Source organism: Borostomias antarcticus (genome assembly GCF_949987555.1).
Source record: "Borostomias antarcticus genome assembly, chromosome: 2".
Classification (NCBI taxonomy): domain Eukaryota; kingdom Metazoa; phylum Chordata; class Actinopteri; order Stomiiformes; family Stomiidae; genus Borostomias; species Borostomias antarcticus.
In genome coordinates this window covers 35,304,561-35,323,730 of record NC_140235.1, presented here as the reverse complement: position 1 = coordinate 35,323,730, position 19,170 = coordinate 35,304,561, and the positions used below count along the sequence as shown (strand labels likewise).

At 47.4% G+C, this 19,170-nt stretch overlaps 1 protein-coding gene across 1 annotated transcript; it reads left to right on the top strand.

Moving 5' to 3' along the window:
• Positions 1-6,157: 6,157 nt before the first annotated feature.
• Positions 6,158-18,809, top strand: gsna (gelsolin a; the record flags this gene model as incomplete). Its single annotated transcript, XM_084461014.1, has 16 exons — positions 6,158-6,234; positions 10,511-10,708; positions 11,245-11,399; positions 11,530-11,691; positions 11,996-12,145; positions 12,298-12,387; positions 12,531-12,663; positions 13,308-13,612; positions 13,732-13,865; positions 13,980-14,070; positions 16,285-16,455; positions 16,905-17,079; positions 17,435-17,556; positions 17,636-17,713; positions 18,254-18,314; positions 18,640-18,809. Exons 2-16 carry the CDS (start codon positions 10,516-10,518, stop codon positions 18,807-18,809), a joined length of 2,190 nt encoding a protein of 729 aa, XP_084317140.1. The 5' UTR covers positions 6,158-6,234; positions 10,511-10,515.
• Between the last annotated feature and the right edge of the window lie 361 nt (positions 18,810-19,170).

The following is a 19,170-nucleotide window of genomic DNA, read 5'->3' as shown; positions in this document are numbered from 1 at the left end:
GTTAAAGTAATTACACCGTGTCGGCCTGAGCGACGGAGTTGGCCTCGCCGTTCGCCTCGGCGGGAATGGAAGCATGAAAAGTTTACGATAACGTACTCTCATAATTTTTTACAGCCAACTCCATTGATACATTTCCCACATGTCCCTGAGATTTATATTATTGTTGCAAGTCTCCCAGCATCCTCTCTGCTGCACGGGCCCCTGGCAGGGGAGTTGCTGCCTATCCACGCACTCCTCTCGATGCCTCTTACATAAATAAATAAAACATTAATGAGGGCTCTCATTCCACCCCCCCACCCCTCCCTGCTGTCTCCTCCCCTCCTCTCTCGTTCTGTATCCTCCTTCTCACTCTCCTCAAACTCTCTCTCAATCTCTCTCGCCCTCCTGTGTTCTGTGTTGGTCTATCTCGGCCTGGCCTGGCCTGTCATCAGCTCATCAGTAGGACAGCAGAAACAGATGACTTCTCTCCTACGGAGGCCTGCACTGGCCAATCGCTTGCAATGGCACAATACCTAATATAGGACACTGCACATCCTTTAAATTATGGTAATTGAAAAACAGGGGTTATACTATATAGGCTATACATTACTACGGGAATGTCGGGGCACACATAGGCCTGTTAAATCTTCACTTCCATCAGTCTTTCAGCAGATCAAACCACAATGCTCATTACTGTCTGCACTTCCAGACTGAGTCAGACTGCAAAGGCTGTCTATGGATATACAAACTGGCCACTTTAATCAATCAGAATAGATCACAAGACAGAGGTCACAAAGTTCACACCTATAGTCCATGTGTAACCTCTTGACTCGGATACCTTACACCTAGGCCCCACATATTGGTAAACACCCCCACCTTGTGGCTAGGCAGCACAGTACAATAATAAATGCACTGTATTTTCATATGGACCTTGAGAGGAGGCCCAGCCCCAATGTCCACCCTTAGAGACTTTGAGGCGCGTTCCCCCTAAGTGCGTGAGGGTGTTAGGGCTGCCCCATTGGAAAATTGTCAAGTGCACAAGGGCTCTCTGGCAGACATTTTGAACCCTTAATGCCCCCTTTTGTGTGTCTGCACTTTCAGACTTTGCTAAAGGGAATTACCCACAGATCATATCATTGTGACGTGAAACACGGGGTTACCTGTAGAACGAGAAGAATAAGCAACCCTAATGTTGACGTTAGAAAACAAAATATGTTTTCATGTTTGCAGCTGGACTTGTTTATCTGCAGAAGTAGCCTTATCATTATTTTGATTTCAATATCTTTACGTATAGGATATCAATCCCATGGGTTTGTATCATTTGATTTGTTGAAAATGCTGTATGTAGGCCATGGTTATAAACGACATAGATTTCTGTTTCCATAAATCATATGATTCCTCAGTTAAAAGCTGCATAACTTGAATCATCCATCTCGATGCAGTGTTCTTTGAATTTAGATTTCCAGCATGAATATGAAAGAGTTGTGAGGTATTTGTGCATTTATTGAATCATGGCCCAAAATATGAATTTCTTGTTTTTAAAAGAAGTTGGTATTTTGTGTGGCCTCCCTTAGAAAACAAAAATTGCTTTGGTACACTGCTGTCATTTTAGTAGTCCTGTGGTAAATGCCAAGCAATGCAGAGCAAGAAGCTTAATGACCCAACTGTCTACAATGACCAGACTGTCTTAAGTTGTTATGTTATCCTGCACTTTTAGTTGACTGAGAATTCCCTTACCTGTAACTCTTGGGTCTTTCCCACTCTCTCTGCCTCCTCCAGCTGTGCACTGTCACCACATCATTCTACATTAAGGAGAGCCATACACTCATGAATACACCGAACTGGTTTGGATGCACACTCTTTATGCTACTCTGTAAAGAAAGGGTTTGGGGTTTATTTGAAAGTTTATAAAATACATACAAATATAATAACCCATTGGCATACACGCACTAGAAAAGGGACCACTGTATGACATTCAAGACGTGGGGGGCATGACACAAGTATTTGTGGGTTATTCTACCCTGATGTTTCCATTACCTGTAGCATCTTGGGTCTCTTCAACGCTTCCTCTACCTCCTCTGCTCTGTCAAATCATTCTATATCAAGGAGAACAATACACTTAGTGCTATTAGACTGAACTGGTTTGGCAAAAGTTTTCAGTCCCAACGCCCAACATATTTTGTTATTTAGTTATTTAAATTAGATAAACGTCTCACGACCTAAACGTGCACACCAACGCCAGACCATAACGTTAGAAACGTTACCAAGTTAGCTAGCTAGCTACTGTTTAGCTAGCTCGCGACCAGACCGTCTGTCTAGCTTTGACATCAATCCAACAAGCTACCTGTTTTTGTCCTTCGGCTTGTTTCGTCTTTTTGCTGGGCAGTTTAAGAAAATTAAGCGTTTGCCTGTGTCTTTTCATATTAGTCACACTGCCGAGCGTCGTATCCAGGCTAATCTCCACAGAGCCGTGGGACAGGAAAACGAAAGCGTTTAACAGGCGCGAGCATGAGCAGCTAACCATGCATAAAAAAGTTAGGTCCCACCGTTCTTATCCCCTTATTAATGTTTAACCCAATTTTACTGTATTAGCTAACCTGTTTTGTATCGTGTTTAGTTCTGTTGCCGTACATTGAATGCGTAATTGAATGCGTTTTTGTTTGTAGAGTAGACGCACAAAAAAACTTGGGTTGTAGATATGAGATGAGGTGTACATTTATCAGTGTTAGTGCGCCATCTAGTGTTGAACCAATAGAATTATGACACTACGGCTGGGTTAAAAAAAATCGATTAATCAAATGATTCAGAATCGATTCATGAATCCCAAAATCGATCTTTTATTTAATTAATTAATGAATAACTGAAGGAATGAATAGTTCATGAATTCATTTAATGATTCATTCATTCATTCATTTTTGGAAATCAGTATCGATACCCAGCCCTAGTATTGATGTGTTGCATAACTTGCCAGTCATGTAATTAAGGTTACAGCAAAAAAAAAAAAAATGTAGTAACACTAATCGATTCGATATTGAATCGAATCGAATCGATATTGAATCGAATCGAATTGAATCGTGATAATCGATTCTGAACCTTGTGAATCGGAATCGTATCGATTCTTGAAATTCAAATCGATACCCAGCCCTATATGACACAACAGCTAGATTTAGATTTTATCAAACTCTGACATACCTCAGCAAACAGATCGAAAAGGACAGTCTGGATGAGGAACCGTTGGCCCTTGAGCCATTTGTTAATAAAGAACCTCTGATTAGTGACAGCTTAGAGACCAGACCTCCTCAGTCGGACTCCCCTGCTCCACCCCCACCAGGCCACCTCTGCTACCCTGTACAGCTAGCCTAATACCCCCTCCACCCCCACCAGGCCACCTCTGCTACCCTGTACAGCTAGCCTAATACCCCCTCCACCCCCACCAGGCCACCTCTGCTACCCTGTACAGCTAGCCTAATACCCCCCTCCAGCCCCACCAGGCCACCTCTGCTACCCTGTACAGCCCTCTACAGCTAGCCTAATACCCACCTCCACCAGCTCCAGCGCTGTTTTTTTGAGCAGTAGCCAGCCGCAGAGGCCATGAGCAGCATGGTCCCCCAGTGTCCCCGCTCCTCATACAGGCCTCTGGGGGTCCTCCATCAGGCAAGCCCTCCTACACCCAGCCAGCTTGCCTCCTGTGAGCAGCACTCACTGGACCTGAGCTGTTTAGAATCAGGCCTGTTGACCTCGAAGGTCTCAAATGACCCAAAGGTCTCCGCCACCACCGCCAAGACCTTCCTGGAGGCACCGGTGGTGGTCAAAGAGACATGCCCATCCCAGGTCAGCTACCCGGGGGAGAACCCTCCTATTGGGTACGCTGCCAGCTCCCAGCCCTGCCCTGCTCCCTACATGGACTACACCGGACACGCCCAGGCAGGGTAGGGTTATTCCAGTCCTCCATCCAGAGCTGCTGGTCCCAGAAGATCCAGATACAGAGCAAACCTCCACCACCGTCACCTGCTCCTCAGACAGGCGGCCATGGAGACTCATTCTACTCTGCCAATGAGGATCCTGGGAGCAGATATGCTGACTGTAGTATCTGCAGCAGCAGCGGTCCGGGCTCCCCTGCCAGTCAGTGAGTGTGTTCCCTGGTCAGCAGGTCCACTTCCTGCCCTGCGACCCCCGGAGCCCCCGGCCCAGACGAGCAGCAGTGGCTGGTTCTGGTGACTCTTCCCAGGGGAAGAGAAGAAGGACCACCTGCCCAGCGACACGGACATCCATCGTCTGGGACGAGTCCCTCCAGAAATAGGCAGACAGGAGAGCAGCTCGGGAGGACCAGACCCCCTCCTCAAACAGCCACCTCCCCTCCACCAATGGGCAATGATGCAATGCAAAATGTATTACATATGTACCTGTATATGTTATATACAGTTACTACACTTCTGTAATCTACAGTCACTGACTAAAATAAACTTGTAATGGAGTGAAATGATGAACATGTGAAGGTTTGGGGTATAGTCCCATTAAGTCATTCCCACCGGGTCTCGAACCCCGGTCTCCCAGTTGGGAGTCCAATGCTCTGATCACTACTCTACTTGAGCAGTGGAGATCGGCAGGTTGATTTTGGTGTCTTTCTTAATTTTGGTGTGCTGGCCTGGGACTGCTTCAAAACCCAGCATTTATTTAAATAGACTCTTTTGCTTAGGTAAGTGAAGTTTCATGTTTATCTGACACTTGTAAATATGAGCGCCTCTCCTAAATAGGCCGACACCTATTTATTTTGACGGCGAAGTGAATGGAGCGGCAAAGGACTGTTGTCTGGCATGAGCGAGCATGCGACTGCAGGACTGAGAAGGGCTAGAGGTTACCCTGCCTTGGAGAATAGCCTACTCTCAAATAGGAGATGTGGGGGTACACAGGTTTCCCGTTTGTGCCAGTAGCCAAGTGGAACCTCCGATCTGCGCTTGTGTGAGATGAAATAACTTCTCACCACCAGGTGGTAGTACTCTGTATCATTAAGGGGGAAATGGAAGTCCATCGGATGTATAAAACATAAACAACAGCGTTTGTTTAGCTACATATAGACTAGAGGAGTTTCACCCAGCATAGACGGTAATCTCTGAGAATGTCCCAAGTGGGAGTCCAATGTTCTGACCACTACTCTACATGTGGAATTAAGAGTAGTGGTGGAGTTGGTTTTGGTGTCCTTCTTCCAGTCCCTAGTGTGGGTTGGGGTTAGAATAAGGGTTGGGGCTGGGACAGGATCTGACCTATAAGGCAAGGGGTAAAGGTTGGAGTGAAAGGATGAACATGTGGAGGTTTGGGGTATAGTCCTATAAAGTCATCCCCACCGGGTCTTGAACCCTGGTCTCCCGGGTGGGAGTCCAATGCTCCTCTACTACTCTAATACTCTAATACTACTCTACTTGTGTGTACTTCTTGATTTTGATGTGCTGGGACTACTGCCTCTAGTGGTGCCAACAGAGAGATGCAGGCCAACATTGTCGTGACTAAGGGAAGGAGGGAGTGATAACCGGACAAACGCTATACTAGGTGCGCTGGCTTACAGCCACGCACAAAAAGAAAGAACAGCCTAACAATATTGAGTTTGTTATATCGTCGGCAGATGGTGCTGTCGAACACGGTTCACGTTCGCGGCAGCCTAGATTTGAAGCGAGTCGCCTAAGATGAATACTGCTTAGCAGTACCAGTGTAGTAGCCTACATACTGTAGTACCAGTGTGATCTTAAGCACGGATCTAATTGAGAACAACCCCAACTATCACCATCATTGACCATTATACAGGGAACAATACAGGCCATCCATATACTGAGCATGACAAATAAACATTGAATTCATCAATGTAGTTATGCTGAATCATCCGAAGCTTACAGTCCGTATAGACTCGTTTTACCTCCTGAAATGATTTCCTCGTGTATATTATTATGTCATATGATGAATGTGTGCCAGGATACTTTCTCACTAATGGTAGAAGTGATCAGCTTTTGTCACGTGTGTGATCTGAGTGAATGGTCAGTGATTCAGACCTATAGCCTAGGCTACCTCAGCGATTCAGACAGGAAGGAGTTAAGCCAGCCTGGTCATGCACTGTAGCAGGGAGGTAGGCGTGTGAGAGGGGTGTTTCCCGGGCCAGACTAGTCTCCAAATCGTCCATTCTCAGAGGAACCGTCCGGCCGAATTAAATCATCTCTTCTCTGGCAGCAGTAACAACCGGTTGCGGCAGTCAACTCAATTCAGAATTAGGTAAGCAATGATCTTGAATAAGAAAACGCTCTCATACGGCTATTAACTGTGCATTGAAAAAATGTAACAAGATAGCCTATTTGCTATGGCTTTTCTGGCCACGACGTTATTTTCCATGAATCAAGGATAGAGATTTGTTATTCTATTATCTAATTGTGCAGCAGAGTCCCTCTATCTGCGGCATTCCTCTAGTAGGCTACACAGATAGCGCATGCCCTTCTTTTGTCGAGCTTCGTCATCATTCTGATGATGGATTCCCATATTTGCTGGTCATCCAGCCCCAATTCAAGTTTGAAAATGCACCGATATCTAAGCCAAACACTGTCCTGCTGATTCCATATATGGGCAAAGTGGACAACTTGGATGAAACAAGAAAGAAACTGAAATATGACGAAATATGACAAGTTTATTTTAGTCAGTGACTGTAGATTACAGAAGTGTAGTAACTGTATAGAATATTGCTGTATTGCAGTTTCATGTTTGTTTATTATTGGACATTTGAAAATAATGACATAGTTTCTCCTAGTCAATGCCTGTCAAAAAAAGCCTAGTCACACCTGTGATCCCCATGCTTGTATTGCAGATGAGCAGTTTTGTTTATAGTTGTAATTACACATCGAGCTACTATGCAATTACACATTAAGTGTAACAGCACAATAAATGACACAGAAGGCCGTTGCAGCCGACCTAGATAGATAGACAGATAGACAGACAGAGAGACAGACAGACAGACAGACAGACAGACAGACAGACAGACAGACAGACAGACAGACAGACAGACAGACAGACAGACAGACAGATAGATAGATAGATAGATAGATAGATAGATAGATAGGCCAATATGCTACTTTATTTATCCCTCAGCTGGGAAATTGTTGATACAATACCACTAAATACAAATAACAACTAAATGAGAGGTTGCTTTCATATAACAGTTTTATAACAGAGTTTTAATGAGTTGTCAATGACCTGCTGGCTTAAACTTGTAAGAGGTAATGGACAATACATGACATCAAGTATTTCACTTATAAATCCCTTAGTGAAATGTCTGTCCACCAGGCCTCACCCCTAACAGCTGGGCTGGTCATCTGTGCTGGCATCTATCTATAAATGGAAATCTACAGTCACCATAGAAACACACACAGATCCAAACAATGGCCTTGTGTATGAATATCCAAATTAAGAGGAAGTCAAATTTTGCACGCCATCACTGTTGTGTGTCATTATGCATGTGTGTGTGTGTGTCTGTGACCAAGCAGTCTGTCAGAAGGGGAAATGTTGTGGGCGATCCGTACACACACACAGCTGTGAGAGGACAGCAGACAGACGCCAGAGATTACAGGACACTCTAATCCACCCATGCCCACTGATCGCTAAAACCATAAACAATGATCACACAACGTGTGTGTGTGTGTGTGAGTTGTACTCTATGTTGTGTGTCTCTGTATTTCATGTTTGTGTGAGAGAGAACTACACGTAGAAGGGTAGAGGGAAAGAGGATGTGTGTCATTAACTTTGAACCCTCTGGTACTCACACCCACAACAGCCGTATAATAGCCGTCCAGGTAACCGGACTGTGTTTACAACGCCATAAACATCGGTGCGGCTCTGATTGTCTTCCTCAGCTGATGTGTCTGCTCTGGCCTGAGTTCTAGAAGCCTGTAGCCATGGTGATGGGGCTAGGTAGCACAGACGGCAGGGCTGGAGAAGGCCTGTCAGTCTCGGGCAGCTGACCCACACTCAGCACTGGGAGGTGTCTGTGGACAGAATGAGTCACCCCAGAATTCCCTATGACTGGAAGAATCTCTCTGTAAACTCTATAAGTGGTTTGTTGAGGGAACTCTCAGTGGAGTGTCAATAGGAATCCCTCTATCCTCGATTGGGCCTCAGTTCGAAAGGGGCTTTTCCAGCCAGCAGCACAGAGGAATCTCCTCTTTTTCTTATGCTTCCCTCTTTTCTTCTGAAACCGAAGAAGAAGAAAGAGGTTGTAATTAGCGGGGGAGGGGCCCCAAACCAGCCGGGTTGAGGATCCTGGAAAGACTGACTCACTTTATGAGGGGGGGTGAGGGAGAGAAGAGGGGCTTCGGCTGAGGCAGGTTGGTTCCCTCCCCCGTTTTCCTCTGGGGGCCTATGAAATGCTGACCAGCAGGCATGTGACTTGTTCTATTTCGGCTCCCTGCTGTGGAGTGTTGAGTCAACCAAACTACCCCCTTGAAGTCTCTGTGGTCCCTGCATGTAGAGCAGGCCTAGTCTCAGTGCTTTACAATCACCTCATCTCTAATCCATTATACTTGGATGAAAAATCACCTTCGTTCTATGACGCTTCCAGGAAACTCTTTCCAGGCTTAACTTTTTACCTGTTGGTTTGATTTCTGTTTGATGATGACGTGTAGATTCTGATATTCGTCTCTAGTAGTGTACTATAGACGTTCTTCCTCTTTTGGGTTCCTCCTGAGGTGAGTTCCTCTTCAGAACAGAGGTGGTTGGTGTGCCAATCCACCAGTGATCTACAGTGACACGAGAGCATTGATGTTCTCAATGACAGAACAAGCTACTCTGGCGTTATTGAGCTCAGACCCGTAAAATTATGTCAAATCCTATTGCGGAGGACTAGATAAATGTGCAGTAGTGTGGTTTTCCTTCATCAGCTGTTTTTTTATTAACAGCTGCCAGTGTTGACTCGTGCCTGGGCATTGGGTGTATCCCTCTACCAAAGCAATAAAATGTCTGCCTCTGCTCTGTTAGACGACAGTACTTTCACCAACAGATTACCTTGACTGATAAATCTACTCTATCTACTATGTGCTCCCTTTGAAGCGAGGTAACCCTAACAACCCAGATCACCATGAACGGATGAATATAGTTATATATTAAACTCAATCAGGAATTTGTGTCTCATTTATGGCTGGTACATATTGTTCACAGTTCCCACAGTGTCATATAGTTCCGTATTGCCATCTGCTCAGAAAACAGATACCGAAGGAAATGAAACGGTACACCATGTATAGGCTAATGGTATTAGATGTAGGGTATTCTGCAAGGGTGGAAAATGTAACGACCATATCTTCGTGTACGAAAAAAGATTGCCTTCTATAGACACACAATCCTGTGGAATGAGTCAGAGAAGGAAGGCAGAGAGGCGAAAGGAACCCCAGATTTGAAGGGTTGTTTGAGTGCTGGACTTCTCCTCTCCCAAACATGCCCATTCCTACCGTGCTTGTGGGCAACCCACTGTCAGACGGGAACGGCCAGGCCGACTGATGCAGAGAGCCCGTCCTACGAACTGGGAAGGAGCCCCAAACCGCAGTCTTTCTCTCAAATAAACGAGAGAGTCCGCTGGAACGCAGCGCCGCTCCCTAACAGAGAGAGGCCGTGTTTCCTCTCCAGAACTCATTCAGCAGAACGGCGCGTTTATGCAGCCTGGTATGTTGAGAGGCTCCAATCGATTCACGGTGTTCAACGTGGGTCTCTGCGTATAGTATTGGCTTTAGCTGTGACTGTCTTCTTAATCTGACCGCTTTATTTTAACTTTATTTTATGTTTTTTTGTGCTATTTTATCCATGTATGAATTTTCAGAACTATATGCCCTGACAATGAGGTGTTGTTATCTTGGTCTCTCCCTATAAGTAAATATATATATGAGTAAATATTCATTTCTGATTCTGGCCTCTGCCCAGCACCTTACTTCTCAGACTCGGAACTAAATTTGCAAAAGCAGGAACTGAGACCGGACTGCCTAGAAAACTATGGACCTGCTTTCTGTGGTGAGGTGTGAGGTTACATATTAACAGGATGTACAATTCAAATCTTAAAAATCCCAAACAGGCAAAGTGACTTGTGGTTATTTCTCCAAGTGCGGGCACCCACTCCAAGCTCTTTATGTGGCGCCACACAGCTTTTGGTTTCTGATATGACTGAAGTGCCAGTGTGTGTGTGTGTGTGTGTGTGTGTGTGTGTGTTTGTGTGTTTGTGTGTCATCTGTCTCGGCTCTCCTTTGAAAATCCCTGTTCTTGTGCCCCCACTGCTGGGGCTGCCTGCCTCAAACTGAGTCACAGATCTTTCTCTTCCTGAGGGAAACACCCAATGGAACCAATGAATCTCTCAGCTGCACAGCAATCACTCATTCAGCACAAAACCTTGCCCTTGAATCCATGGAAACAACTGTGGTTTGAGGAAGTGCTTTGCCATTCTTATGCTCTGTTTTCCAACCACCTCTGCTGTCGTGTCCAGATACTAGTTAGAGTGTGTGACTGTGTGTGTGTGTGTCTCCTCCAGGCAGCATGGCGTACCACCCAGAGTTCGAGCGTGCCGGCCAGCAGCCAGGCCTCCAGGTGTGGAGGATTGAGAAGTTTGACCTGGTGCCCGTTCCGGAGAACCTGTACGGAGGCTTCTATACCGGGGACGCCTACCTGGTCCTCAACACCATCAAACAGCGCTCCGGAAACCTGCAGTACGACCTGCACTTCTGGCTGGGTGAGGATGACGACGGTCGAGGTTATTGCTGAGTCAAGCCCGTCTGTTCGTATTAATCAGGACCTGCCTTGAGACGGCTTAATCGAAGGAGCCTTGTCACTATCATGTGATGCAGACCAAATGACAGACATCAGTAGGGATTTCCTAAGCTAAAATCCCAAAATGGTTGGAGATCATGAATTCATGGCGCGCAAGGTGGGATTCCTACCCTGGGCATGTCAGCATTTCTAAGAGAGAGGGTGATAGTTCTCAGGACATGTACCCAGGGGTGTTCCACAAACATTAACAATCTCTGTGGGCCCCCTATGTGGGCCCCCCCCCCAGATATTTTTTCACTTAGTCACAAGCACCCCCCCCCCCCCCCCACCCCCGCTCAATGTGTGAGACTTAGCAGCCCTGTCAATTCTAACAAATTACAGGACTTTCAAGGGCCTTCTCCCTACTGGGGCCCTGGGTAGTTAGTTCCACCCCCCCGTGACACCCATGCATGTACCGACATGAGGAGTGACTCCATGTCTGTGGTTCCTGTGTTCCAGGGGACTTCTGCACCCAAGACGAGAGTGGCTCGGCGGCCATCTTCACCGTCCAGATGGACGACTATCTGGGGGGAAAACCCATCCAGTACCGCGAGGTCCAGGGCCATGAGTCCAAAGCCTTCCTGGGATATTTCAAGTCTGGACTCAAGTACATGGTGAGGCCGGGTTTTAAGAGCGCGGGGGACATTGTGATGGACTGTGAATCTGGTGACAACAGTAGTGTCTTCCAGAGAACAACGTCCAGTTTTTGGTCTGACCCTCCTGTTCGATCGCTTCTTGTCCTAGAAAGGAGGCGTGGCATCCGGGTTCAAACATGTGGTCACCAATGAGGTCATCATGCAGCGGGTGCTGCAGGTCAAAGGTCGCCGGGTCGTCAGGGCAACCGAGGTGCCGGTCAGCTGGGACAGCTTCAACCAGGGAGACTGCTTCATCCTGGACCTGGGCAGTGTAAGTACCGCTGAAGAACCACCATAACACTGGTGCTAATGTGGGACAGTACACGCAAAGACATATTACTGTACGGGCCTGCCGGGCCCAGGCCCAGGGGCCCAAGGGCCCAAAATATCAATAAATTAAATAGGTGGGGGGCCCGTTGGGTGTTTCTGCCCAGGGGCTCATCATTTCATAATCCGTCTATGGGTACACAGAGGGATTCTATAATATATTTATCTCTCATGTAAGGGTTGCAAGGATACAGTTACATTTCCTGTCATCCTGACTAATATATGACCTCACTTTCTCTCTCCCATAGGAGATCTACCAATGGTGCGGCTCCCAGAGCAACCGGTTTGAGAAGCTGAAGGCCACTCAGCTCGCCAAGGGTATCCGTGACAACGAGCGCAGCGGCCGCGCCCGTGTCTACGTGTGCGACGAGGGGGTGGAGAGGGAGAAGATGCTGGAGGTCAGACAGGACTCTGTCGTCATCTCCGTTCATCTCTCTGATCGTAGAACAATTGTTTGTTTGTAAATAAATCGGTGCGGTTCTACACTGTATCTAGTATCTAGATCGTGTGATGATTGGTTCTAAGGGATGTTCTCTATGTCGGCCCTCAGGTTCTGGGAGACAAACCGGACCTCCCTGAAGGATCCTCTGATGACATCAAAGCCGACGCCTCAAACAGGAAGAGGGCCAAACTGTACAAGGTAGAGGAACAGGCAGTAATCTCCTGTGATGAAGACAAATATGACTTATGCCTGATGACATTCTGCCTTGGAGGTTGATATTTGATCCCATAAAACTCAAGCTCCGGTCTCTCTTCTGTTTCTCTCTCCTCTCTCTCTCTCAGGTGTCCGACGCCGGTGGAGATATGGCCATCGCTCTGGTGGCGGCGGAGAACCCATTCTCCCAGGGTGCACTGGAGTCCAGCGACTGCTTCATCCTGGACCATGGCTCCGACGGCAGGATCTTCGTCTGGAAAGGTGAGCTGGGGTCACAGCAGAGAGGGGCTAAAGGTCAGGAAGGGTCAGGGGTCAAAGAGGAGACAGTGCTATTAATCATATCATGGCCAGCAGCTAGTATAGTCTATACTCCAGATACTTGAGTACTGTTACAGAGCTGATAACGGTAACGGTGGCTGGTTTTAAACTTAACCAGCCCATCAGGAACTTCAAAATGAACAACCACCATTTCAATGAAGGCTCTGTGAGCTACAGTATTTTGGCAGCTGTCATTGAGCAGACAATAGCTTGGTTTGTTTTGGAGTGTGTCCATTTTGAAGCCCAATTTGTGACACGTTGTGATATTGCAAGTCTGTTAATAGAAATGGACATTGTGTCTTAGAGAGAGTCACATGGAGCACTCCTCTACAGAGCACATGATCTTTGAAAACAAAGATGGTGTAGTTACCACATTTCAAAAGATATAAATAAGCCAAAAATATAGGTCCACCATTATTTTCAGATAGCTGCCATTGTAATAAATATGACAGAAAATTATCTTTAGAAATTTGGTCTTTTTTATTTATAAAGCTCAATTAACCAATTTGTTGTTTCCCTCTCCCCTTACAAACATGCACACACACACACACACACACACACACACACACACACACACTCACACACAGGCAAGGACGCCAACATGGAGGAGCGTAAGACAGCCATGAAGTCGGCGGACGAGTTCATCAAGAAGATGGGCTACCCCAAACACACGCAGGTCCAGATCCTGCCCGAGATGGGGGAGACGCCGCTCTTCAAGCAGTTCTTCAAGAACTGGCGAGACAAGGACCAGACCGAGGGGCTGGGCGTGGCCTACGTCTCCAACAGCATCGCCAAGATCCAGAAGGTGCCCTTCGACGCCGCCACGCTCCACGACTCCGCCGCCATGGCCGCCCAGCACGGCATGGTCGACGACGGCAGCGGAGACAAGCAGGTGAGGGGACCAACGTCTATGAACGTCCTGACGAATCTGTCCTGAGGGACAAATTCGCTTCCAGTGTTTATTATTGGGCAGCGCGCCACCATGGTTGACCTTTGACCCTGCATGTGTAGATCTGGCGTATTGAGGGAGCAGACAAGGTACCGGTGGACCCGTCCACATACGGACAATTCTACGGAGGGGACAGTTACATCATCCTCTACAACTACCACCACGGCGGTCGCCAGGGACACATCATCTACATGTGGTAGGAGATGAGACGCATCACCGGCCTGCGTGCAGACACGCTCTAACATACATGTTACAGTACGAAGACCCTATGATAAAAGTACGATGAGATGCAATTGTGCAATCGCTTCAGGCAGGGAATGGACTCCTCTCAGGACGAGATCGGTGCTTCGGCCATTTTGGGCGCTCAGCTGGACGATGAGCTTGGCGGTGGACCCGTGCAGGTAACCACACGATCGAAATATGTGCATAACGAACCTGCCGAGACCAGACTGTCTTTTTCCATCTCAAATCCGATTCACCTTGCTATCCACCTTTGCCTTGCTCTTTTACTGACCTCTCCTCCAGCGCGGTAACCCCCTCCCTGACCTCTGTGTGGGCTCCCTCTCCCTCCTCCTCCTCTCATCGCTTCTCCTCTCCTCCTTCATCCCCTGCTTTTCTGTCTGTCTCTCCAGGTGGCTGGGGCTCCTATAACCACCCAGGTATTCCCCCCCTCTCAGGTCTGCATGACTGGACAGAGCTCTGGCATGTGGGGGTCACGCCCCCCTCCCAGCTGATAGACTGCATGTCACATGAGGAGCCCAGGCATCCATAGTTAGGAGGACACTTCCTGTCGCTCACTCTGGCTGGCAGGAAGTGGATGGGAGGGATTTAGCTGTGCGTTGTAGCGAGTCAGCCCCTTTCTCTCGCGTTCAACTGTTTCATTCGCAAACGGAAACGCTGATAAAGTGAGGAATCAAGTGACCAGAGAGGCTGTAAACAGGACATTCCAGGGTCTTGTTTACGAGGGAGTTCCCTTCCCCCCCTTTTCTCTTTTGATCAGTCCGACACACAGGCCTTTCTGTTCCCTAACTCCTGACTGGTTACGGGAACCAAAACAACTCTTCTTAATGTCCTCATGAGATCAGTTCACGTATATGCCTAGAGGGTACTGTCATCCGTCCAATGACGCAGCGTTGTCCGTGCCTTTGCTCTGAAAGGTCTTGCAGCCCTGTGAATTTCTGGGACCATCATTTGTGTTGTGTTGCAGTTTTCTCAGTGTGCCTGTCTGTGTCTCATGTGTGTATTGGTAATCACTGTGTGATGTATGTGTGTGATCATCATATCATCAATACCTATTTTGTTTAATTATCATATGGCATGACTTGCAACGTATACTGAATGTTGCCTATGGTTTTCAATGCAATTTCTCCACCAATGCATCTATTATACATCCGTAACTGTGTGTAATAGTTTTGCATGTGAAAGAGCATTCAAAGGAACTTAATGCGTGGGAATGCATGGAAATTAAACATGAAAACCAGAAAAAACCTCGTACAAACTAGGTGCAATATTGCTTTGCACAAGTCAGCCGGTTCATACAGTATCAACATCATCCTAATCTCGCTAGTGGTTAGTCCAGCAGACTGATTGAAGCCAACAACCCCAGAAGTGAGGCTTTGTGCAGATCCCAAAATCCCTGGCATGGTGTTGAGAGGAGAATAAACGAACACTTGAGTGACTAAACAGTGACAAAGGCATACGGTGGGCCTGGTGGTTTCAGAGGGCAGAGAAGGCCCCCTTTGTGCGGTCTGAGGCTGGGAGCACCCAGCAGCTCCAGCCCCCCTGCTCCCAGACAGCCTAGCGGGCGGCCAGACACACGCAAGGCATGCTGGGATTGGAGGGAGTATTATAATACCTCCATGTGTGGAACACTTGGCTTCAGCAGCGCATTCCACATTGTTTAGAGCTCCATGCTGCCACCTGGTGGATGAGCTCAGCAGGGCTGCTTTGGGATCTTGTATTGGTTTCATAATGTATACAATACTAATAATGGATCGTCTTTTAATGTACTGTTTCAAATTGTACCTCAGCACTTTATTTATCTACTGAATTTATTTCTGATTTACCCGGTATATAATTGATGAGCTATTAGACAACAATTGAAGCCTATTATATAGTCGAATAAGCATACATGTCTGTTTGGATTTTGGACAGCTTTATCAGTAACAGATGTATAGACCATCCTAATAATATTTTGTGTGAATAATACGGTATGTATCACTTGCAAGTACACAACGTCTTCTACGTATGTAGTGCTATGCATTTAACCCTCTTCTGAAGTAAAAGTCAGGAGACACTGAGATTGCAAAACAGAAACACACATGCAAATGTGACCTATGGTTATTCGTCTGTGGGCTTCAATTAGCGGCTCATCCTCTAGCTGGTTTCAGAACACAGCGTCTTATTAAAGGTGAGAGCAACAACAAGAGCTTGGTATCCAGCCACATCAAACAGACTGCAAATAATCTGTCTAAACTAGTGTGTGTGTGTGTGTGTGTGTGTGTGTCTGTCTGTGTGTGTGTGTGTATGTCTCTCTGTGTGTGTGTGTGTGTGTGTGTGTGTGTGTGTGTGTGTGTGTGTGTGTGTGTGTGAATATGCGTCTGGGTGTATCCCAGGTGAGGGTGGTCCAGGGCAAGGAGCCGGCCCATCTCATGAGCCTGTTCGGGGGGCAGCCCATGGTGGTGTACAAGGGGGGTACGTCCAGAGACGGGGGTCAGAGTGCCCCCGCCGAAACACGCCTGTTCCAGGTGCGCTCCAACTCCGCAGGGTGCACACGAGCCGTGGAGGTAAGACTCACTCCATCTTAAATAACTCACTACGGTTAATGATGACTGGGTCCTTTAGCTCAGGGGTTCCCAACCTTTCTTCCCCAGAGCCCCCCTAACTTACACCTGATGGAAACCTGTGCGCAAATTCCATCAAGTGTAAGTTAGAGTACAATGAAGCGTTTCGCCAGTGTAGCAGTAATATTAATGTTGACACGATTCATAGTCTCCGATTCATTTACTGAATTATGGTATTGTAGTGCTGTAAATACAAGGCTTTTTGGCCCTTCGTCAGATGTGATCCATGTATTTTGTTAAAATACTGGCGCCTCCCCGCTGCGTTTGTTGGCACCCCCCTAAGGGGGGCCCGGACCCCAGGTTGGGAACCCCTGCTCTAGTTGAATCTTAGTTCTGTTCCTCATCTCGAGCCGTTCATGTTAATTGCGGTTCATCTGTCCGTCCGCCTCTAGCTCGACGCCATGTCCACCAACCTGAACTCCAACGACGCCTTCCTCCTGGTGACTCCTGAGGCCTGCTTCCTGTGGGTCGGCCAGGGCGCCAGCGACACGGAGAAGCAAGGCGTCCAGCAGCTGTGTGACATCCTGGGCGTGTCGGCCTCCGAGCTGCCCGAGGGAGGAGAGACGGGTGAGACTGAGAGAACAGGCCAAATCAGGCCCTGAATAAAACCGGTGTGCCCTTATTTATTTATTTATTAAAAGGATCCCCATTAGCTGCCACCTAGGTGACGAGCTAGTCTTCCTGGGGTCCAAACAGGTGTGCCCTTAGATTTGCCTGTACCAATAAAGCGGGTTGCTTCGCCTTGAGACAAATAATTCAAGTTGAGACAAATAATTAATATACAATATTCAAACGGATGACATGGATCCCATGTATGGTCTCAGGGAAGTCAACATTAAAGACAGAGAGATAATTCAATATTCAAACGGATGACGTTGATCCTGAGTAATGTTCTGCCTCTGCTGCGTGTTTTCGTGGTCAGACGACTTCTGGGAGGCGCTGGGAGGGAAGGCGACGTATCGCACCTCGTCCAGACTCAAGGACAAGATGGACGCCCACCCCCCCAGGCTCTTCGCCTGCTCCAACAAGACTGGAAACTTTGTCGTAAGTATTATTGCGGCAAATCTTGGCGAGGTATTTTATACGGTATGGACCTCACGCTAATGCCACCGTGTTCGACCAGATTGAGGAGGTACCTGGGGAGATGACCCAAGAGGACCTCGCCACCGATGACGTCATGATCCTGGACACTTGGGACCAGGTAGGAAAAAACGTTTTCAGAGAGAGAGAGAGAGAAGGAGGGAGAGAGAGAGAGAGAGAGAGAGGGAGAGAGGGAGAGGGAGAGAGAGGGAGAGAGAGGGAGAGAGAGGGAGAGAGAGAGAGGGAGAGGAGAGGGAGAGAGAGAGAGAGAGGGAGAGAGAGGGAGAGAGAGAGAGGGAGAGAGAGAGAGAGAGAGAGAGAGAGAGAGAGAGGGGGAGAGAGCTACGGGTTGCAGATAGAAATAAATCATTTACAAATACTTAGGAGGGCTACGGCATTCTAAGACGGGTGAAGCCAAGCAGTGAGAAGGTGCTCTTTGGTTGAATAGGGGAAATGTAAAAATGCACCAAAGTATGCGTACATACAGTACCATGTCATGTCAACATACCACCATGTCATGTCAACATTCCACCATGTCATGTGAACATACACTCCTTAAAATTTCACAAGATATGACTGCTTTGGTGCATTTTTAATCATTTACAAACTTGTATTGTCTATAAGTACTAACAGAACATCCTGTACTTGCCCTCTGCTGTAGGTATTTGTCTGGATCGGGAATGATGCCCAAGAGGAGGAAAAGACTGAAGCTATGGTCTCAGGTAAGACAACATTAAAGACTATGGTCTCAGGTACAGTAAGCCAACATTAAAGACTATGGTCTCAGGTACAGTAAGCCAACATTAAAGACTATGGTCTCAGGTACAGTAAGCCAACATTAAAGACTATGGTCTCAGGTACAGTAAGCCAACATTAAAGACTATGGTCTCAGGTACAGTAAGCCAACATTAAAGACAGAGGCTATGGCCTCAACACAGAAAATAACCTCCGATTTGAGCGAACTACATTCACTCAACCCACGCGCTGTGGAAACCTGTGTACCATGTTAGAACTACACTGGTGTAACACAACCCTCTCTCCTCCCAGCTGTACGTTACATCGAGACAGACCCAGCCAACCGAGACCGCCGCACCCCCATCGTGAAGATCAAGCAGGGCTTCGAGCCGCCCACGTTCAGCGGCTGGTTCCTGGGCTGGGACCACGAGTACTGGACCAGCGACCCCCTGGAGCGCGCCATGGCCGAGCTGGCCCTGTGAGCTCTCACCTCTGACCCCACCCCCCCCCTGTCCCCGACCTCCAGACCCTGCCAACCCACCAATCGTGTCAAGCACTGAGCTCCAGTCAATGCAGACTCTCAGTAAGGAGCCTCTATGCCCTACCAGCCTTGCTTCTGACTGCCTGAGGAACGAGGATGCTTTTTATTACAAGTTTTTTTTTTAAAGAAATGATATCTAGCTTTTATTATTCAGTGTGTGGCTTTGGATAGAGGATAGCACAGGCGGTATGCCTGGTGTCCTTGTATGAGCTTGCTGCTTCAGAGCAATGGTGCACTATTTTAATCTCTCCTGCATGTTGGCCGAATATACACAGGAGACTTTGTATGCATATGCAATGATA